This window comes from Oryx dammah, unplaced genomic scaffold (genome assembly GCF_014754425.2).
Source record: "Oryx dammah isolate SB20612 unplaced genomic scaffold, SCBI_Odam_1.1 HiC_scaffold_28, whole genome shotgun sequence".
NCBI classification, from domain to species: Eukaryota; Metazoa; Chordata; class Mammalia; order Artiodactyla; family Bovidae; genus Oryx; species Oryx dammah.
In genome coordinates this window covers 86,877,088-86,900,410 of record NW_024070212.1, presented here as the reverse complement: position 1 = coordinate 86,900,410, position 23,323 = coordinate 86,877,088, and the positions used below count along the sequence as shown (strand labels likewise).

At 40.6% G+C, this 23,323-nt stretch overlaps 1 protein-coding gene and 1 non-coding gene across 3 annotated transcripts in view; both read right to left on the bottom strand.

The window, feature by feature from the left end:
• Positions 1-23,323, bottom strand: part of DAB1 (DAB adaptor protein 1) — a 334,491-nt gene that overhangs the window by 144,126 nt on the left and 167,042 nt on the right. For both annotated transcript variants that reach the window (XM_040231048.1, XM_040231049.1), the window contains 2 exons: positions 15,498-15,637; positions 6,369-6,467 (listed from right to left, as the gene is read on the bottom strand). In XM_040231048.1, the coding sequence (XP_040086982.1) occupies positions 6,369-6,467; positions 15,498-15,637 (239 nt within the window). The remainder of the gene's footprint in view (positions 1-6,368; positions 6,468-15,497; positions 15,638-23,323) is intronic.
• On the bottom strand, positions 19,152-19,223 carry TRNAR-ACG. Its single transcript has one exon. It is a non-coding gene; the product is annotated as a tRNA-Arg (tRNA).

Sequence of the window (23,323 nt, the reverse complement as noted above, 5' to 3'; positions counted from 1 at the left end):
CTCCTTGGAAGGAAAGTTATGACCAACCTAGACAGCATATTAAAAAGCAGAGACATTACTTTGCCAACAAAGGTCTGTCTACTCAAGGCTATGGCTTTTTCAGTAGTCATGTATGGATGTGAGAGTTGGACTGTAAAGAAAGCTGAGCACTGAAGAATTGATGTTCTTCAACTGTGGTGTTGGAGAAGACCCTGAGAGTCCCTTGGACTGCAGGGAGATCCAACCAGTCCATCCTAAAGGAGATCAGTCCTGGTTGTTCATTGGAAGGACTAACGTTGAAGCCTAAACTCCAATACTTTGGCCACCTGATGTGAACAGCTGACTCATCTGAAAAGACCCTGATGCTGGGAAAGATTGAAGGCGGGAGGAGAAGGGCATGACAGAGGATGAGATGGTTAGATGGCATCAGCAATTCAATGGACATGAGTTTGAGTGAACTCCGGGAGTTAGTGATGGACAGGGAGGCCTGGTGTGCTGTGATCCATGGGGTCGCAAAGAGTTGGACACAACCGAGTGACTGAACTGAACTGAACTGTGAACATGATAGCTAGACATGGAACAGATAGAGCTGCGCCCTATTGTAGACTTAGTAAGAAGAGCAATCACAGGGGGGTGGTTTTCCAAAGTGACCACCGACTCTTGGTGAGTTTCCATCAAAACAAAGCACATCTTTCTGTTTAGGTGCACTCTGGAAAATGCACTATTATGAATATGAAGTTACATTTTTATTTGTAGAGTTGGGTTTTACATTCAGATAATTATAAATAAAATTTTCACGTACATGAAAGTGTGGTAAGGCATTTAAAGTCATATAGCCAGGAAATGTTTTTATTGTGTGTGAATGTGTGTATGTTGTGGAGTGTCTAGCATCCTTGCCTCTACTGAATTCCTATATAAGCACGCCCTTCCCCAAAAGTTGTGAACATCCAAAATGCCTACATTAAGTTCCAAAACAGCCCTTATGGGTATGGAACCAATCAAGTGGAGAATCTCTGGGGTAAAGGAAAGACAACAAGCTTAGGAGTTACAAATGTGAATTTAAATTCAATTTCTGCTACTCAGTGTAGCCTCAGGCAAGCCACACACTCCACTTATATTTTAGATGACTCATCTGTAAAACATTTAGTCACTCAGTCATGTCCAACTCCATGGACTGTAGCCTGCCAGGCTCCTCTGTCCATGGAATTCTCCTCTAGGCAAGAATACTGGAGTAGCTAGCCATTCTCTTCTCCAGGGAATGTTCTCAACCCAGGGATCAAACCTGGGTCTTCTTCCTTGCAGGCAGATTCTTTACTGTCTGAGCCACCAGGGAAGCTCCATCTGTAAAAGGAGGGTAATAAAACCTCCAAGAATTGTTGGGTGTCAAATGAGACAGGATCACGAAAGCCTGTCTACAGACCTGCTATAGACCATATGGTCTTGCTTAGAGGCTAATCATCATATCCAGTCCCTGAGGGTCCTGTGTACTGCTTCAGCAGCTCTAGGATGACAGGGGTATCCCAGGTCCCAGCATCCTGCTTTGTAGCCCCTTTATCCACCTTCCTGTCTCCCTCCCTAGGACCACTTTCCTTTGCTCCACCTCAACTGCTCTCCCCAAGTCCATTCCAAATATTCTGTTAGAAATAAAGGGAGAACAGTCCTGCTTTCGATGAGATACAAACAAGGGTAAAATCTGGTTTCCACTGAAAAATAAGAGCTTAAATCAGTCCTGAAATGTAAGGGTAGCCACTGCATTTAAAACATCATTACCCCTCTATTATGAGGGACAACATTCAACCTTGGGCCACTCTCCACCTCTCCCCTGTTATGCCCTAGTTGTTCTGCATACATTTGCTGATTCATGATTATTAAGTCATTTTAGTTTGTGTGCAATAGGTACTACTGAGCACCTACTATGTAGACTTCAAGTGCTAACCAGACATATAGGAGTGATAAACAAAAATACACAGCCTTGTTAACCTGTGTGTTGATACACGTGTTCCATAAATATTTCCTGAAGAAAGAAGGAACACATGTGCGCACGCACACACACCTTTCTCCTTTAGACATCTGTGCATTTATTTTATTTTTTTAATTTAAATTTTATCTTTTTACTTTACTGTATTGGTTTTGCCGTACATTGACATGAATCCACCACAGGTGTACATGAGTTCCCAACCCTGAACCTCCCTCCCACCACCCTCCCCATATCATCTCTCTGGGTCATCCCAGTGTACCAGCCCCAAGCATCCTGTATCCTGTATCGAACCTAGACTAGCAATTCGTTTCTTACATGATAGTATACGTTTTCCTCTTCCCTTACTTGCTCATCTGGTCCTCTCCAATTCACTCCTCCATGGCTAAATCAGTGTGCCATTTTCTGTGCAAACTTTGCTGATTATTTCAAGCAAAGCTCTATCTGCATCCCCTGAGTACTGACAACTCCATTCACACCTGTGTCTCAGCACGTGTCAGTTCATTTTGTGAGTCTGGTTTCACCACCTCAGGGACAAGGACACATCTTCATCTTTGATCCTCAGGAAACAGAACATCATGCAGCACAGAACAAGCATCCACTGCAGTCTTTCCTGACCACATGGTAACCATGGTTACCCTGCCAACATTCTACCCACAAGACAGTCCCAGTGGTAACGCCACCCCCATTATCTTCACTCAGGAAAGCTCATTAAAATGAAAGTGAATAATGATGACAGTAGAACAGGGATAATAGTGAATCTGCTCTAATACATATGAAAGGAAATCATTTATAAACTTTGAGATTGCTATGGTCTGTTTGCTGCTGCTGCCGCTGCTAAGTCACTGCAGTTGTGTCTGACTCTAAGTGTGTGCTCAAACTTCATATGCTGAAATTCTGATGGCATTAATATTAGGAGGTGGGGCCTTTGCAGGTCCTGAGGGTGGAGCCCTGATACATGGGAGTAGAACCCTTATAAAAGAGGCCCTAGAAGGCATCCTCCCCCTCTCCCTCTCCCACCATGAGAAGACACAGTAAAAAGGTACTATCTAGGAGAAAGTGGGCTCTCACCAGACTCCAAATCCTGGGGCCAGGATCCTGGGCTTTCCTGCCTCTAGAACTGTGAAATAAATATCTTTTGTTTATAAGCCACCTAGTTTATAAGGTTTCTGTTTTAGGAGTCCAAATACTAAGAAAAATATGTAATTATTAGTTGTACCTTACTAGCACCAAGGACTTTGGGTTTGAATCTCAGCTCTGCCATTTGAGCACTGTATAATTAAACTGATTGGGCCTCAGTGTTCTCATCTGTAAAATGGTGCTAATAATAGTACTTTATAGAATTGCTGTAATGTACAAAATATGCATAAAATAGTGCACATAATAGTGACAAATCAGTGCCAGCTAAACTAAGTGAACAGGCAAAATCCATTTGTGACTGGCAACAGAATGTGGTATTATCTTAAATAGTTGAATCAGACCACTGCCCTCTATCCCAAGTAACAGACTTAACTTTAGGCTCCTGCAATATTTATGATTTTTAATGGCATACATAATAATAATATGGTAGAATAAAATTGCAAGTGAGGAGAGAAGAAAGCTAGTGAGTTTCCCTGGAAATACATAGCATTTGGGATTGGAAGGTCTGATTTGAGTTTCTAGTCAAATCAGGAATAATCCCAGAATTTCAATTTCCTTATTTGTGAAATGAAGATGACATCACTCCCGCATTGGTCTGCTTTGAGGACCTAGTCACATACTGACATGAAACCATTTCTACTCCTAATTTGCTATTGTTCCTACTATTACTAGTAACCATGAGCTCATTTATGACATTTTCTGCATTCTCACTGATACTTTTGATATATTAGCAATACCTAGATATCTGAACATATGGACAGCCTTTGATATTGATTTATTTCCTGCAACATACTACTAATAAAATTTACTCACATAAGGATTGGGATCAAGAACCCCTTTGAAATACAAGACAAGGTGTAAATTGCTGCAAAGGGTCTCTCTAATTGGGATCAAAACATTTTTGACAGCTTTTGGATTTTTAAAATTCTAGCTATTGTCACGTTCTGCTAATGTTTCTTTTCTTGGTTTTGAAAAACATAGCACAGCCAAGCTTGAACAGGAATACTTCTGACATGATAAACAACTAAAATTTGTCATTCCAAATGAAAAAGACCCAGTTTTCCACTTCTTTGATAAGCAGGACAAAACACCACTGAGACTCTTATTCTGCAAAACTCAGTTGGGTCCCTGCTGGGCAATGATAACAATTTAGTAAATTGTTCATGCTCATAACCTCCAGTGGAGGTTTTGAAAAACCTCCAGTTATCTGAAGATAACTCACATCCAATAGGGATAGATTTAAAGGAGAAACAAACTATCAAAACTAGTCTGGGCAATTGACTAAGATGTGACTTTGGTCAACACCTCATCTTCTACTTGACTTCCTTCCACAATATCTCCATCGTATGACTGTTGCTTGAATCCTCCAAGGGATGGTGTACTCACTGGCACAGAAGGTGGTCCATCTCAATGCTGAACAGCACTGACTTGTGGGAAACTCTTCTTCCTCATAAACTGAAACCGCTTCCTAGAAACTTCTATCACCAAGTCTTGGTTCTGTTCCCTGAGTCACACAGAACACTGAACAAGGCTTTGGAGAGATCAACCCTACTAATACAGAGTGCCTTGCCCCACACTCACCTCTACTTCAGGGTTAAAACGTTCAGCCCTCTCTACCAGTCTTCCCTAGACTTGTGTTAAGACAAATTAACAAGCTATGGTTGCAAAAGCCCTAAGGTCAGAGCCTAAGGTAAGTCAGCAGACTAAGTCAGACAGATAACATTTAATTCTGCCTTCATCCTCAATCTCCACTATGATATGACATTTTTTCCCCCACAAAGCCAAATGGCTTTGAGCCGAAACGATGATTTTTCAGGTATTTTTTTGTGTGTGTCTAAAGAAAGAATCAAAAATCACATTTCGAGGTTTGGTGGTATCTTTCTTCGGGGCCAGTTTAGCCACCCTTGAGTGAGGATTTAGATAAAAGTAAAGAGTATAAATTCCCTCTACTCATTAGCTAAAGTTGGGTGATTAGGACTATTTGATGCTGGGGTACATGATGGAATAACAGGACCCCAAAACACAAGAATAAAAAGTAAGATATACGAGATAAAGTATCTGATACTCTATCCCTGCCGTTTCTGTCCCTTTGGGGATGCCAGTGTGACAGTGATGGGCAGGTGTGGACTTGGGAAGAGACTGGAGATGATGACATATATTGGGGTGTATGAATCCTTGTGAAAGTATCTCTCAGTTAGGCATGGTCCACATTACTTGGTTGCCTCCCATGAAGGGTGATAAAGGATGAATAATATCCTCCAAGTTTCTACAGTTCCAAAGCTCTCTGTCCCCTGTGTGTTACCCAGGATCGCAATAGGCCATGGCGTGTCCGTGCTATTACTAATCAGGAGTAACTTTTCTTCAAGAAAATCATTTTTTTACTATTAAATTATCATCCTGCTAACCTTATGGTCTCTTAATATGAGTCAGAACAAAAGGGGAAATTTTGTAATGCAAAATGACAAAGTTAAGTAGCTTGGTTAACTGAGTGTTGTTTATACATTGCTTGATAAACTACCTGTGAAGTTCATAGGAGGTGATACAGTGGAAGTATATTAGAACCTATAAAGCACTGAGTGGATAAAAGAAAATCATGTCCATCTGACTCTTGCTCTCTGGACAAAACGGATCATAAAAACCTTTTCTCTTTTTCCCTTACCATCAACGAACACGGTCAACAATGCTAGGCAAGTCCTGGGGATAAACCTAGGGGATAATTGCTGCTAGGAGGTGGATGAAAATACAAACCACATCTTCAGTGGGTTCAACACACAGATCAGCCCTTACATTTCCTCATCATGCAGTGATAGATTTTTTTTTTAACATTGAAAACTCCATTTATTCTTTTTGATGACACCAATTGCAAGGTGCCACAGGTTCAATTCAAGGGAGTCTGAATGATTTGACCAAGTCAAAAGACCCCCGTACATCTCCCTCTAGGACGCATGTCATTAAAGTTGCCAACACACAAGGAAATTTAACTGAAACTGTCACATTACCCACTGCTCTTCAAAGCACATCAATCTCCCATTGCATTACCAGGACTGTGTGACACTTTTATCCCAATTACACTGTAAGAAACACGGTGCAGTCATACTGTGGCCAAGTCAGGGAAGGGCCTCCCTTTGATGAACGATCACAGTTGATCAAGTTTGTCAGTTGCTTTATGTGTTTTTATGCTTGTTTGATATTCCTGCCCAGAAGAGCGGAGGCTTTTAAGGGCACATCTGTCAATGGATTCAATTTCACCATGCCATGTGATTCTTTTACTTACCCCTGTCTTCTCATCAAAGATTTTGATTCCTCCAAAGGAGATGGTTAAAAAGATTTTCTGTTTGTGTTCTCCTTTGGAACGAGCGCCAGCAACAACGCCCTGTGGAAAAGAAGGATGTGGTTTTTACTTTAGTGTTTTCATTTGAAAATTCCCTCTGGTCCCAAAGGCATGTCAGATACCATGAACCAATGCTACCAATCACGCACACTCTTTCTCCTCCCCACTTCCACACTATCTTTCCCAATGGGCTTGCATCCTCTTGATGTCTCAGGGTAACACTTGTCCTCACTGCTCAAAAACTGTATAAACAAATATCTGAACTTAGATTCATTGGGCAAACCAAGATTTACAGAGTGCCTACTTTGTGCCTAGATAGTCGGCTCAGAATCTGAGATCCTAGGATAAACACAATATGGTTTTCTTGTTAAGATCTTTTCTGGGTTTTGTATTAGATATGGTTTTAACCTTTTAAATAAAGATAAGTCATGGGATATGTTCCTAAATGTGATTTTAATTTCATACTTCTGGAAAAAACTTTTCATATGAATTAATTATAGAGATTAAAAAGAAAAGAAAAAATATTGCCAGACTGCATGTCTCAAGTCTGTTTAGAAAAATGTGATCGTCATCTGCCTATGGCTTGAGTTTTTACCCACACATTTTGTATGTTCGTCTACCATTTTCCCAATCATTCTTGTGCTTTCAATAAAAGCACCTACCAAGAGCTTCTATTTCTCAAAAACCTGTTTCCCCACTTTTCCAATTTTTTTTTTAATATACTGAAGATATGTGTATGAATCAATTAGAAGGTAAATGTCACAAAAGGTGGGTATGTTACTCTGCTCACTACTGTCTCTCTAGTACCTAGGACAGTCCCTGGAGGGTGGGAGACACTCAAGAGATTATTATGAAATGAATGTGCTATCAAGAGTCCCCTCCAAAGTTGATATGATGCAAGTTAAGAGTAAAAACACTTGTTTCTTAAATTAGCCTCTGTGGTGGCCAATTATAGGCAAGCACAGGCTTCCCTTGTGGCTCAGCTGGTAAAGAATCTACCTGCAATGTAGGAGACCTGGGTTTGATCCCTGGGTTGGGAAGATCCCTTGGAGAAAGGAAAGGCTACCTACTCCGGTATTCTGGCCTGGAGAATTCTGTGGACTGTATAGTCCTTAGGGTTGCAAAGTCAGATACGACTGAGAAGCTTTCACTTTCACTTCCTTTTCACGGGCATCATACTAGGGCACAACTCAGAGGATGAGGACATTCAAGGGCTTTACGTTCTAGGACTGTTGCAGACTCTGCATTAGGAGTTTTGAAGCTTCTAACCCGTTCATCCCTACTGGCTTCCACAGAAGGGGAGATTATGTCCATCTTTAACCAGTAATCATTCTGGGCTTTTTTCAGAGTAGGAAAGTCTAAAATCATAATGATTTCATATTCCCAAGAGAAAAGAGTCCTTTGTGTCGTTCTCAGCACAGCATGTTCTGGAACAGAGTCAGCAGTATGACCAGCACAAGGAAGGGGCATTCTCTTAAGGTTGTGTGATCATACTCACTCTGGGTACTGTAAACAGTCTATGGAATCAAAACATCTGGATTATACTTCTGGCTGTGATCTTGGACAAATGACTTAACTCCTAGCTCTACTTTCTTGAATGTAAATACTTCTCTTGCATGTTTGAGAAAAGGAAATGAAAATGCATGGCAAGTACCTAGTACATTGTGCTTGGCACACTGTAGGATGTCATAACCAACCCTTAGCATTTGTGGTCCAGTTTCTGTTTGGGAACTAGTAACAAGAAATTCACTCCCTCGGGAGTCACCCATTCATCCTCAGGCACCTCCGACATACAGATGTACAGAATGTTAGAGTCACAGGAAACCTTCAAAGTAATCAGTCTAAATTTCTGAACTGACAGCTGAGAAAAATGATGTTCTATAAGCTGGGTAGACAGTTTCAAGATGGTACAGAGAACTGGTTAGAAAGTTGAGACCACACATCCACTTTCAAGACTCTTGGTGCAAGAGTCATTACTTCCTTATATATGTCTTCTTTCTAATAAGCCCAGAGCTCTTTCCTGTAATCCTACCTGGTGTTCTTCTTTTGACCTTTAGGGATGTACCCACTGACATAAGATCTCTCCTTCAATGACTGCCCTTTACATAGTTACAGGGTGACTTACTCCAAGCGAAGCCCTCTGTGTCTTCAACCCCTCCTCCTGTTCAAAGGTCTCTAGATTCCTCAATGTGCTGCTTGCTTTCCCATAAATTCACTGAGAGATGGTTTTATGGCCATGGGAGAAGGCTCAAAGTCTTTGCAATCCCAGGGGTAGTTCTTATTTCTCTTCAGTGTCACCCAAGCAAAGATGCTGTCTCTGACCCCTCCACCCTCCACTCCAAACTGCATCTGATCTTTCTCCCTGCATCTTTTTCCATTATGGAACCCTCTGGCATACTGTATATTCATTTGTTGACTGTCTGCCTCTGTCCAATAGGACAAAAGCTCAACAGGCACAATGGGAACTCTGTTTTATTCATTCTGTGTGCTCAGTGTCAAGAATGGAGCCTGGAATAAAAAAGGCACTCAAACAAGTGAAGTGACTCTCCCCTCACTCGAGTAGTGAACAATCTAGGTTTTGAATCTATGAAAACCTTGACTTTGAGATCTGTGTTCTTAGTTTGATTTGGAGAAAAGTAATTGATGCTGCCATCCCTCTGCAGCCTGACCTTCAATTTCAGGATCCAGAAGTATGCAAAAGAGAGAACAAGAAGTAGTCCTGTTATAAATGGAGGCATTGGAAGGACTGTGGCAATGGGTAGGAAGCCTCTCTTTCTTGTCTGAGACCTTCCAACGTGAAGACATCACAGTTCCTCTGGTCAAAAAGAGTAGCTTCAACGACCCCATCTCCGAAACAGTCCTAACAACCCCCAGCTCTTGGAATTACCTAACATCAAACAGCACTAATTCCCAACACACAGTGATGCTGACTAGCTAATGCTACCCTTCACTTTCTGGTCCAAATGGTTCCAAGAATTCCCTGGCAGAATATGGCTGCAGGTAAAGAGGGATAGAAAGAGCATGTTTGAGAGCATTTCCACTTGGGACTGTTGGTGATACAGCTTCCCAGGACAAATACAAGAGAGAAGGATGATGTACATGGTACAATCTTTGGGGAAAATAAACTCCAGTTCTACCAAGCACATTTCTCCTGTGAGACACAACCCTGAGTCAAGCCCTGAAAAACTACTCGAAGTCCAAGAAAGCCTGCCGCCAGATAGCCTGCCGGAGGGTCACACCTCCCCATGGTGTTTTGCAGAGCCAACGGAGGATCAGGTGACAGGGCTGGTTGGAGAATTAGAAGATATGTATATAGGCATCTTTTGGGGTTTCTGGGTTTAATATTAGCCACCTGGCCTATGAAGTCATTGTTGGGAACCTGGAAATGAGAGTCAGGTGTTTTCTGGGTATCTACCAAGTGGAAGGAGTTCTCTAACATGTTATATAACTTAGCTCATCCCACAGTTCTAGGAAGGAAGAATTACCTCCCTTACTTTACATATGACAAAATATAAGGTCAGGGGGTCAAGTGACTGCCTCAAACCTTGCAGAACTAAGAAAACACAGAAGGAATTCCAACAGCGATCTTTTGAATTTCAATGTTAGGGTTCCTTCCTATGGAAGGGTTCTATGGGGTAGCATGGATGGAAAAAAGGTGGAACCCCCAGCTTCCAGATGCAGTAGTGAAGGAGAACTCTTACTTTTAAGAGTGAAGGAGATTACTCGTACTTTTAACAAGAGCAAACCGTGCACGTATTGCACATATCATGGGGTGCAGCATGCAGGGAGAGCCAGCAAACTTGACTGACCATCGCCACTGGTATTAATCCTGATATTGTGAAACAATGCTATGTGCTGGGCACTGTGTGGAATGACTGATGCAGGCATCCCTGAGGGAATCACACCAAGGCAGCATCTTACTGAAGGAATGTATACACGCAGACAGGGTCAAGCACACCAGGCAGGATTGACCTGTCCGGTCAGGGATTGCCATGAGAGTCCAATAAGATGCTGCACAGGAAAGAACTGAGACCTCGTGCACCAGGGTGCATGCCCGTGATGGGATGACTGTGATCCCAGGGAACAGGTCAAGCAGGTGAGCCCACACAACAGGCTGCAGGCCTAGCATATATCTAGAATGGTATGTCAGAAAGCTCCATGAACTAAACCTGGTCTCCAATCTCAGCCCTAGGAGTTAAATCAGCTGTACAGTCTCTGGGGGAAAACTCATGGTAAGTTTCACTTTTTCCCAGTTAAGAAGGGGATACAGATATCTTCCTCACTTTACACCCAGAGGCTGGCCCCTGAGCTTTACCCTTTCAGGTCCTCTGAGCATCCCGTCCTCTGGATTCCACCAAGGAAGGCACAGACAGGACGTCAGAGCGGGGGAAGGAGAGAGGTCTGGGTATTTCTTTCTTCTTCCTTCCCATCCCTGTTCTACAATCTCCAGCAGTAGCTATATTTTTGCTTGGCAAGGGGACTTCCTCCTCAACCCCACCCTCCCTGGGTTCCAGTTAACATCTCTCCTTGGGGTGGAACAGCTTCCCACTGTTTCTAGTTTTTGGAGCCTCACCAGCCTGTTTGCTACCTTAAGCTGGCCTACCCTGCACGAGTTGCTCCTTCATTAAAGTGTCCTCATCGGACCTAGCTGGGGTGACTGTTTCCTACAGGATCCTGACTAATAGATTCACTTGAGGCTCTGCAATCAGTCCTCCAGGCATTGTCTTTATGAGACACCATTTTGCCCAATATCTCTGAGAGGTGAGTACTTTGTAAGTTAATGATGTGGGGCTACTGCATAGTAGCTTACAGGTAGGGTTTAAAAATCTAGCTGGGCAACCAAGAGAGATTTCAGTGCAGATACAAAACAGAATAGAAGGAAGCAGTGAACAATATCCCATCAAACACGAGGTATCTGGAGATCTGGGTGTGAATTCTGGGCTTATTCCAGATTAAAATGAAGGCTCTGGGGCAAATCCTATAACTTCTGTGAGCCTCAGATTTCTTACTTACAAACAAGGAGGCTAATAGCTACCTCACAAGATCAAAAGAGATAATATATATAAAAGTGCTTTTGACTAAATTAAAATACAATGACAAAGAGGTTTCGCTGGTGGACAGGCAATGGCTCACGCAAACTCACATTACGAATCCCCTTTTAAATCTCTATAATCCAAGAGAAAAACCTCTATAACAGGCACCAGCGTCAGAGAGTCTAGCAAACAGAATTTTTTTTTTAAAATTTCTCATATGGCCTGACATGAACAAGTGGGCCTTTTTGCAAGGCTAACAGACATTTTTTACTTCTTTGTCTTTCTTTCCTGGGCCGGTAGCCAAATGGAGAATCGATCATTTATGTTTCTGTGCTTCCTAAAGAAACACCACGGGGAGCAGAAATGTCAACATTCTTCTCTGCAACTTGCAAATAATGAAAGACAGTTGTCTGGAAACCAAGAACTCTCTACAAGTTCAGAGCATTTGGCAGGAGTGTGTTATGGTCAGACCAAGCCTCAGGGGTTTGGGGACCACTTGGTTACAAGGGGTGACGTGTAGGACACTTTACTGCAGGTAACCAAGACACACACACACGTACAAGCTTAGCAGTCATCACCAGGCTGGTCCAGCTAGCCTGTGTGAATGTTAATCTTTAGGGAGGACTTCAGGGCACACAAGCCAACTCCTGCCTCACATCTGCTGAGACCTCTATGCTTCTATGGAGGCAGATGGCCAATGAGGTTGTCTGTGACCCATGACTGGTGAATGCTATCTATCAGGATGCTGGGTGAGGATGCATCAGCCTCGTTCTTGTCCTGAGCAGACTTGTAGCTCTGGGTGAGAAACAGTCCCTGGAGATTTTCTTGATGTCTTTTAATTCATATTTGTCAAAAGCACGTCTTTACCTGCCTGGCCTCATACTCAGTAAGGACCAACTTCACCAAGAATTAAGGTCCTGGCCTTTATCCCCATCCTTGATTAGAGTCTCAGTGGGGAAGCAGGCATGGCACAGTCTCCTCTGGGTTCTCTCTAAAATCCACCTGTTGGTAGGGAGGGTGAGTTCTGATGTGATCTCATACATGGGTCACAGTGCTGCTCTAGGGCAGTGGGAGTGAACAGGGAGGGCTGCAGTTAGCCAACTGTCCTGCAGAACCACTGGACAGCCTGTCTTCTTCAAGGATGCCTTGTGGCTGTGTAGCTGTATCATGCCTTCCAGACCAGCATTTATCAGTCATAAAGCTGAAATTTAGAGTTCTTCCTGTTGGACTCCTTTGTCTGCTTACTACCCAGATTTGAATTTGGCAAAAGAAGAGGGCTCATTATTAGACTGTCCTAAAATCTCATAACATCGTTTAATTATTCTTTTCATAAAAAGATACATTAACCTCTTCCAAGGAGGCAATCTGTGAACTTGTGATTTTAACATCTTTTATACGTTTTCTGGTATGCCTTCTGGTAGATTTATAAATATTAAAATAAAATTTGCTTTGTAACAGAAAAGAAAGTAATGGATACACAGTTTAGAAAATTAAGAGTTTTTAAAAAGAATGATTCCTATAGCTAGACTACAAAGAGTCTTAGAATCTGACACACATGTTAAAATAAACCATTGAGAAAATGTGTACAATATAAACAAAGATAATAACTGTGCCTTATTAAACATTTATCAAAGAAAAGGCAGAGAAGTCATTTTATAGACACTATCCCATATAATATTACTAGGCACTTGGCCAGCCGTTTTTTCTTTCCCTTTTTCTTACATTAAAAAAATTATATTGACCAAGTTGTATCCTCAGGGACTATTTGAAAATATGAAAAAAATGTATATGATGTATATTATTAGGTAAGGAAGAAAATAAGATATGAAACTATAAATGGTCATTCCAATTACACTACATATATGCATATGATTCACATATATATACACAAATGTATATAAAAATACAAAGATTGTTAATAACACAAAAATGTTGATACTGATTTTCTTTGTGTAGTGTGATTATAAGTTAATTTTCCCTCTTACACTTTTCTGTATTTTCAAACTTTTTACACAGCATTTTTTTGAATTCTATAATCAAAAAAAGAATTAAATTATAGATCTTAAATGTATATGATACTTATAGATTTCTTGTTAATTATTTTTTCTAATATTTTATATTCTTTTAAAAAAAGAAGCATAGACTACATGGAGACTGGAATCTGGGAACAGACAATACATGATTTTGTATGCTTTTAAAGGCTGCTTAATAATATAATTTTCTTATTTTCTATATTAAAATTTTTCCCAATTTCTTAGATTTCTCAAGGAAAAGGCTTCTTTAAAACATTTTAAATCAGAAATCTCTTTGTGCTATCTCCAAATACCAATATCTGGTTATACATCACTTAAAAAAATATTTTCCCTTTATTGTAAGGTATGAGGGGAATATTAATAAAAATTACAAGGAGACCCACCTCCCAGAATAATGGAAATAAAAGCAAAAATAAACAAATGGGACCTAATTAAACTTAAAAGCATTTGCACAACAAAGGAAACTATAAGCAAGGTGAAAAGAGAGCCTTCAGAATGGGAGAAAATAATAGAAAACGAAGCAACTGACAAAGACTTAATCGTAAAAATATACAAGCAGCTCAATACCAGAAAAATAAATGACCCATCAAAAAATGGGCCAAAGAACTAAACAGACATTTCTCCAAAGAAGACATACAGATGGCTAACAAACACATGAAAAGATGCTCAACATCACTCATTATCAGAGAAATGCAAATCAAAACCACAATGAGGTACCATCTCACACCAGTCAGAATGGCTGCTACCAAAAAGTCTACAAACAATAAATCCTGGAGAGGGTGCAGAGGAAAGGGAACCCTCTTACACTGTTGGTGGGAATGCAAACTAGTACAGCCACTATGGAGAACAGTCTGGAGATTCCTTAAAAAACTGGAAATAGAACTACCTTATGACCTAGCAATCCCACTGCTGGGCATACACACCGACGAAACCAGAATTGAAAGAGACACATGTACCCCAATGTTCACTGAAGCACTGTTTACAACAGCCAGGACATGGAAACAACCTAGATGTCCATCAGCACATGAATGGATAAGAAAGCTATGGTACATATACACAATGGAATATTACTCAGCTATTGGAAAGAATGCATTTGAATCAGTTCTAATGAGGTAGATGAAACTGGAATCTGTTATAGAGAGTGAAGTAAGTCAGAAAGAAAAACACCAATATAGTATATTAATGCATATATATGGAATGTAGAAAGACGGTAACGATAACCCTGTATGCGAGACAGCAAAGGAGGCACAGATGTAAAGAAAAGACTTTTGGACTCTGTGGGATAAGGCGAGGGTGGGATGATTTGAGAGAATAGCATTGAAACATATATATTACCATGTGTGAAACAGATCGCCAGTCCAGGTTCAGTGGATGAGACAGGGTGCTCAGGGCTGGTGCACTGGGATGACCCTGAGGAATGGGATGGGGAGGAAGGTGGGAGGGGGGTTCAGGATGGGGAACACATGTACATCCATGGCTGATTCATGTCAATGTATGGCAAAAAGCACTATAATATTGTAAAGTAATTAGCCTCCAATTAAAATAATAAATAAAATTTTAAAAATTACATGGATGAATAAAATAAGTTTTATTAACATAAAATCTTTTATCATATTCATATGGTAGAATATAGAAAAGTTATTTAAAAATAAAGTAGAAAAATCTATAAAATCTGAGTGACTGTAGGATTTGATGATTTGGTACTTTTATTTTTGTTGGAACCACACAATGAAGATACAATTGAATAAAATGTGATGTGTTTTTATCATATCAATAACTGCAAAACATGGAGTAGCAAAACACATCCCCATAGGAGATGCTTAATAAATATTTGCTAAATGAGGGACATATCCTCCCAATATATAAATGCAGTGAGTCACCAGGATACTAAGTAGTATAGCAGTATGTGAATAAATAAAAATATGTTTGCCAGAGTGATTGTAATCATTTTTCCCTCTCGGTCATATCAAATGTACACTGTTTAAAATAAAATGTTGGCACAGTACCTTGAGCTTCATCATCGAGTCTTGGCATAACTTGTCTCCCCGAGCTGCGGAAACCTCATCGATTCCAATCAGTTTGGCCTTGTACCGGACCCCTTCACCTTTAAACCTCTTTATCAAAGTGGCTTCACTGCGATCCTGACCTAAAAAGAAAGAAAAGCAGCATTTGGATGTGTAGGTGTTCAGGACCCATTGACTTTAAATATCCACAGTTCCAAGACTGGTTCTCTGGTTTACCTAAGTTCAAGGCAAGTCAAATCATTGGATCATGTACAAAAGAATGATGACACTCCTGGATGCAAATTCTGGCTCTATCCTTCCAAATCCTCAGGAAGATTACATGATTTTCTCTAAAATTGTGTTTTCTCAGGCAGAAACAAAGAAAAAAATTAAAAAGTAACAAACCACAAAGTGGCATTAAGATTTTAAAAAGCCAGATAACACATATAAAATATCCAATATGGAGTCTGATGCACACTAGACTGTCAACAAATGATCATTACCCACTACAAGTTTACGTCTGACACCCTTGTTAGAATAGTATTAGCCGTGAGTCTCTCTGGTATTTCCAGCATTTAAAATGACTTTGGCCAGGGTCCAAGACCCTCCTTATACCCAATTCTATGGGCGGTTTTATAACGAGGCTCCAGAGTAATTGTTTTGTATCAAGTAATGACCCAGGGTCAATTATCAAAGAATGGTTTTACAATATCTCTTCTGTTAACTCATGTGTGCACAGAAATAAGCTTCCACACTCCTTGGTATGGTGCCCCCATAACTTGCAGTGGGATTTCCAAGTAATTATTAGCATAATATTTTGCTACGACACATCAACCAGAAGTTCAAACACATCCACATAAAATAAAGGCAGTAAAGTTACTGTGAACAGAGAATGTGTTTCTTGTGAGATGTTTTATAAACTTTATTCCCATTCTTCACAGCTCAACCATATCCAGCTCCCAGATGAAGGTCATGGAATTCAAATAGCTTGTCCATATTGACACAGTCAGAAGAAACAGAATATATAGGAATCTGAATCTCTAACTTCATCACATGTCCATCAGAGGAGTCACAGGTTGGGGCATTGCTCCTGTGCTTCTTTTTTCTTTTTTTTGGGGGGGGTCACATATGGAATCTTAGTTCCCTGATCAGGGATCAAACCTGTACCCCCTGCACAGAGTCACAATCACTGGACCACTAGGGAAGTCCCAAACACGCGGTCCTTAAGCCTGGAATGCCATAGGCTTCTGATATTCATCCCCTGGAACATCATGGACTTCAACTTCTGATACCCCCTCCATCATGCCTTCCTTCATCTGCTGGAAATTTAGAGGTGAGGATATCAGAGATAATTCAGCCTATTTCTCTCTATCCACATGATGCACGTATTGAGGCCCTTCTATTAAGTGGGGCTGAGAATTATTAAAACAGGAAAAAAAAAACACCACGGTAGTAGCTAACCACTGTGTGATGCTTTTCTACTGACAGAACACGGCATCATTTCATTCACTTATTCACTCATCCCTTACTGCGTATCAGCTCTGTGCCAGATGCTATTACTCACTGGCAATAGATGAATGAGACAAAGTCTATGCCCCTAGAGGCTCAAGTTTTTGATGACTGCAAACAAAAATGTGTAGTGTGTTATGCTAGGTATACAAGAAGGCAAAAGCTTTACAGCTAGACATCCTCATGTCAAATCATGGCTCTCACTTGTAAGGCAACTAAACTGTCTGCTGAGCCTCCATCTCCTAACTATTGAATGAAGATTAAATATTCACTTTCAGAGTTATTATGAACAGTAACTTACATGAGATAGCATGTGAATAGCATGCATTCACATGGTAAGTTCTCTATACACGGTAGCTGCCGCCCCTGTTATCAGCTCAGTAAAAGAAGCACCTAGAAGATACAGTTCTGAGAGCAGGAGAGCACAGAGAAGGGGTGTCTGCAGAGTTAGTCCTGGACCTGTCGTCCCCAAATCCCACTTGATATTTTTTCTACCACACTCTTGCTGACTCCTGGTATATTGAAGTCTCTGAATTAATTCCATTAAGCAAATATAACACATGGATGGTTTGTCTGAATGTGTAATCAATGTAAAAATTAAGCCTCTGGGATCAGTGAGGGCAGATGTCAGAGACTAAAGCTAAGAACAAAAAGAATAACATTTGCCATGATACACCCTATACTGACATCTAGCTGTGGGCACTACAGGTCACCTCTCCCTGCATTGTTAAACAATATTTGGTAGGAGTGGCCTATGGTTTGATCTATTTCTTGGGAAGTTTATCTTACTCTTTCTTCAATTCCTGACACTATTTCAATCACTAATGACATCTCTTTGACTATCTGGAACTTCCTCTAAAAGTTAACTATAATGGCAATACCAGATAGTATTTATCATGTTATGTACAGCACATTATATTCATCAATTTGTCTGGTCCTTAAAATAATCCTAGAGGTAGGTACTCTTACTCAGATCTTCCAGACTAGGATCTAAATTGAAGGTCTGAGAGGCCAAGCAACTTGTACACACTCACTGAGTGGGACCTGAACCCAGATCTGTCTGATGCCAAAGCCCATGCTTGCAGTTTGCTTATGGTCTATGTCTTCAAGCTTGTTCTCTTAATTATAATGATTAATTGTTTCTCATCTATCCGACTTCCCTATAAAAGTGTCAGTCACTCAGTCATGTCCAACTCTTTGTGACCCTATGGACTGTAGCCTGCCAGGCTCCTCTGTCCATGGAATTCTCCAGGCAAGAATACTAGAGTGTGTAACCATTCCCTTCTCCAGGGGATCTTCCCAAACCAGGGATCAAACCTGGGTCTCCCACATTGCAGGCAGATTCTTTACCATCTGAGTCACCATGGGAAGCCCTTGAGATGATACTTATACAAAAACTCACCTCACCCAAATCTTTAATATACTGGCAGCATTAAAACGCCACTGGAGAGATGGCTTGAAAATAGAACATACACATTCCAGACTCCAGGTCATGTCCCAAAAACGTCCATAAGTCAGATACAAAGACAGCCTTAAGAAACATTTGTCAGGGCACAGAGCTCTGCTGAGGAGCACACTTTGTAAGAGGAGGCAGAGCGAGATCAGGTGAATGAGGGCAGAGATTAATAAGAAAATATTAGGCCATTTAGAGGAAAGTAGAGAGTCCAATTTAGATTAGGACCCAGGGCCAAGCTAATTTGTATGAAGGGCACTTATGCAGTAGATAATCCAGTTTCTCATTAAATGCTCCACCATTAAAAGGGTAATTTTTCATGAGCACATCTTGAGCGAGGTCTCAGATATATAAGTTAAGAAATAAATAACAGATACCAGAGCCATAGGCTATTCCTTCAGGGGCACATATGACTTGAGGGTGTTGAAGGGAGGGTCAATCTTCACGCATCCGAAGTCATCATGAATCCCCAGCTTTGTCGGCTGAAAGTACCACTGACCCTCTGTTTTCGGATGGGCAAGAGAAAGGCCATGTGTTTAAGGAAAATCATCTATCATCAAGCATTTATGATATTGGTCACTGAGCCAGAAGTTTTACATGCAATTTTTTATTTAATTTTCATATCTGCTTTTTGAGTTTGTCTTTGTCATGAGCTCTATTTTGGAGTGGGTTGCCATTTCCTTCTCCAGGGGATCTTCCCAACCCAGGGATCGAACCCAGGTCTTCTGCATCGTAGGCAGACGCTTTAACCTCTGAGCCACCAGGGAAGCCCCATAGAAGATGACACCAATGCCCAAAGCCAGACCAGGGATCGAACCCAGGTCTCCTGCATCGTAGGCAGACGCTTTAACCTCTGAGCCACCAGGGAAGCCCCATAGAAGATGACACCAATGCCCAAAGCCAAGGGCAATGCCAAGGGCATTGCTGAGATTTAATTCCTATACCATTCAATTCACCATTTTAAAGTATACAATTCAGTGGTTTTAGTACATTCATAGTTATACAACCATCACTGGTAGCTAATTTCATAACATTTTCATCAACCCAGAAGGAAACGTTGTACTTGTTTGCAGTAATTCCCTATCTTCCCCAAACCCATCAGCCCTAGACAACCACTAATCTACTTTCTGCCTCTGGAGCCAATTACATTTCACACAAATGGGATCATGTAATATGTGGTCTTTTGTGACTGGCTTCCTTCACTTAGCATCACATTTTCAAGATCATTCCATGTAATAGCATGTATCATTATTGTCTTTTTCTTTCTGAATAATATTCCATTGTAAGGATATACCACAACACTTGGTGGACATTTAGCTTCTATTTCTTTAGTATTATGAATAATACTAAAATGAACTATTTTTGTACCAGTTTTTATATAGTCATATTTTTCAGTTCTCTTAGGATTATACTTAGGAGAGAAATTGCTGGGTCATACAGTAACTCTGTTAAAACTTTTTGAAGAATTATCAAACTGTTTTTCCAAAGTGGTTCTACCAGTTTAAAATCTCACAAAGTATGAGGGTTCCAATTTCTCCACCAGCTGTTCTTGCCAACATCTCTTATCGTCACTGCTTTTTAGTCATCCCAGTAGGGGTTTAATGATATCTCACCATGGTTGTGTTTTGCACTGTCTGCAGGACTAGTGATGTTGAACATCTTTTCATGTGTTCATTGCCCATTGGCCTATCCACTTTGGTGAAATGCCTATTCAAACATGATATGCTGAATTTGACTCCAGGTCTTAGGCAAAATGCCATGCTTTTTTAACCATTAGGCTATGGGGCCTCCTGTGACCTGTCACAGCACTACTTCTCACTTTGTGCCACGGTTACTTGAGTAGATGTCATATGGAGCTTGTTGTAAATTGCAAGATAGCTTACTGCTAAGACAAGCACAAGTACATAAACCTCACCTGATATTCTCGTACCTTGTCTGATTTAATCTTCTAAGGTTACTGCAAGGACATGCCATCATTATTCAAGAGGAAGAAATTAAATCCAGAAAGGTAACTAAAGTTATTTCAGTTAGGGCTCAGAACAGAGCCTCATCCTGTGGTACTCTGAGGCCTGAGCTCCTCCACGGGGAGCCCTGAGCTCTGGATTCAGATGACCTGAGTTCAAGTCCCAGCTCTCCCACCCCTGCCGTAACTGCATTGCCTTAGGTAAGTTCCTTTACAATGTCTTCCACAGCATCTTTCTCTGTTCAGTGTAGAAAAGGACAGTTGCTCCCATATAGGGTCACTGTGTAGGTCAACGAAATGCCACACAGACAGTATGGAGGAGAGTGAGGGGCAAACAGTAAGAGGTAATCGATGTTGGCTGCTGCCATCTAGATGCTCATATTCCCAGTGTGTCTGGGACAGTCCCTGTTTATACCTTATGTCCTGACATTGCTATGTAGCACCGCTCATTATTCTGAGAAGTATCCCAGTTTGGATGATGAAGTGTGTGGTCACCCGAATTATATTATCACCATCTGTACATTGTACTGCCTCGGCATGTTCTCTGTGCAAGGCACTGTGCAGATTCCTGTGGCACCTGGGGGAGTGAGAAGTGTCTCTTCTCCGGTCTGGAAGCCACATTTCAAAAAGAGACACAGATAGCTTTACAAAATGTTGAGGTGATCAGAACTGTGAACGTCATATAGAGCTGAAAGGAGGAGAAATTGTTTCTGCTTGACCGGGAGAGGACGAGCAACCGCTGCAGAGGTGAGATGACATTTGAGGAAGGATTGTAAGAAGCAGAGATTCAACAAATAGAAAAGTAAGGAAGAAGTTTTCTAGAGGAATTAAGATTATGGTAATATTCAAAGACAGGGAGTAGTCATGTTAGACTGTTTCTCAACCCTAGCTAAGTTTTATTTGTTTGCTTGGATTTGTTTCTTTTATTTAAACTTTTATTTTATATTGGAATATAGTTGATTAATAATACTGTGACACTATCAAGTGTACAGCAAAGTAACTCAGTTATACATATACATGTATCTATTCTTTTTCAAATTCTTTTCCCATTTAGGTTGTTGAATAATGTTGAGCAGCGTTTCCTGTAGGTCCTTGTTGCTTATCCATTTAAAATACAGTAGAATTTAAAAGTCAATCCCAAACTGCCTATTCCTTCCTCCCACCTCTCCTTCCTGGTAACCATAAGTTTGCTCAATGGTTTCTGTTTGGTAAAAAGTTCATTTGTATCATTTCTTTTTAGATTCTGCATATAAGTGATATCATATGATATTTCTCTTTCTCTGACCAACTTAATTCCCTCAGTATTATAATCTCTAGGGCCATTCATGTTCCTGCAAATGGCATTATTTCATTTTTAATGGCTGAGTAATATTCCATTGTATATATGCACATCTTTTAGACATGTTTTAGAATTATCTTGGCAACTTTTTCAAATACTACTCCATAGATTTTTAGTATATTGATCTGGAGTGAGCCTGAGCCAATCAATATGCTTGCAAAGTACTCTGTTTAAGCACACAGCTCAAGTGATGCTAACAAAGGCTGGAGGGACTTGATCAAGAAGAGTTTTAGAAGTCAAGCCAAAGCTTTTGGGCTTCTTTAGACCACAGGAGCTATTAATGCTATGGTCTGTTGTGAGGATAGATTAGATTAAAATAGTAACAATAGTGTAGCAACATTTGGAGAAGTATAAAACTCTCATTGATTCTTTATTGGTTGATAGATCATTCATATTCAAAAATATATATGTGTATATGTGTGTGTGTGTATATATATAGTGAGTGCTCACTATAAGTTCTAAGGTGCTAGAGATATAGTAGTGACCAAAATACAGAAATATCTCTGTACTTACAGAGCTTACATGCTGGTGGAAAAATCAATAGATTATTGCAGTCATTTTCTAAGTATAGTTTAATTAAGAACTGCCCATTTAAAACACACACACACCCTACATACACACAAAAAGCAGGGATTCCTAAATCCCACCCATTCAGATACTGAAACTAGTGGCAGAGACCCAGCAAATTGAGTTGATTCAGACACTAGTAATTCTGGAAGTTCACCAGGAACAGAAAGAAGTCAAACAGCAACCTTCTTATGCAGAAAATTTCCTGGGAGGTGCTATTTCTCAAACTGAGCCCTCAGAATGAGAATTTCAAAACAAAGTTTTGCCATTTAGAACTAATACTTAGAGACTCTGACCATGGCCAGACCTGTATGGTTGCGCGTTGTAGAGCTCAGTATACTGTTTCACATTAAATGTGATGCTGTCCACATATTTTGAATCCAGAGCCAGAAATTCAGAGAGGTCACGTAGCTTAAATTGACTCATATAGGTAAGTTGCATGTATTGAAGAAGGAAATGGCACCCCACTCCAGTATTCTTGCCTGGAGAATCCCAGGGACGGTGGAGCCTGATGGGCTGCCATCTATGGGGTCGTACAGAGTCGGACACGACTGAAGTGACTTAGCAGCAGTAGCAGCAGATAAATTCTACAGCGAAGATTTAAACTCAGGTCTGCCTAAATCTACAGAAGCAGGGTCTCTGGGAATTTTTTTAGTTTTTAAAATCACATCTCTATCTGTAAAATATTTTTGAGCATACAACTTTATTTTTTTTTATTTTTATTTTTCTAGAGTGAGCATACAACTTTAAGATAGGTATATATTCAATATAATTAAAATTAATGTCCTTAACATATCTTACAAAGCCCTGACAAATCTGGTCCTTGTTGAATGCATGGCCTCATTTTTGGACCACCCTCCCCTCTACTTCTCACATTCTCGCCACAATGGCCTTCATCCCGTCTCTCCAAAAAGCCATATTCTGAGCAAATGTATGCTGGGCTCTGCAGTTTTGCACCTGCTGTTCTTCAGACCTTGAAGCCACCACACCCCCATCCT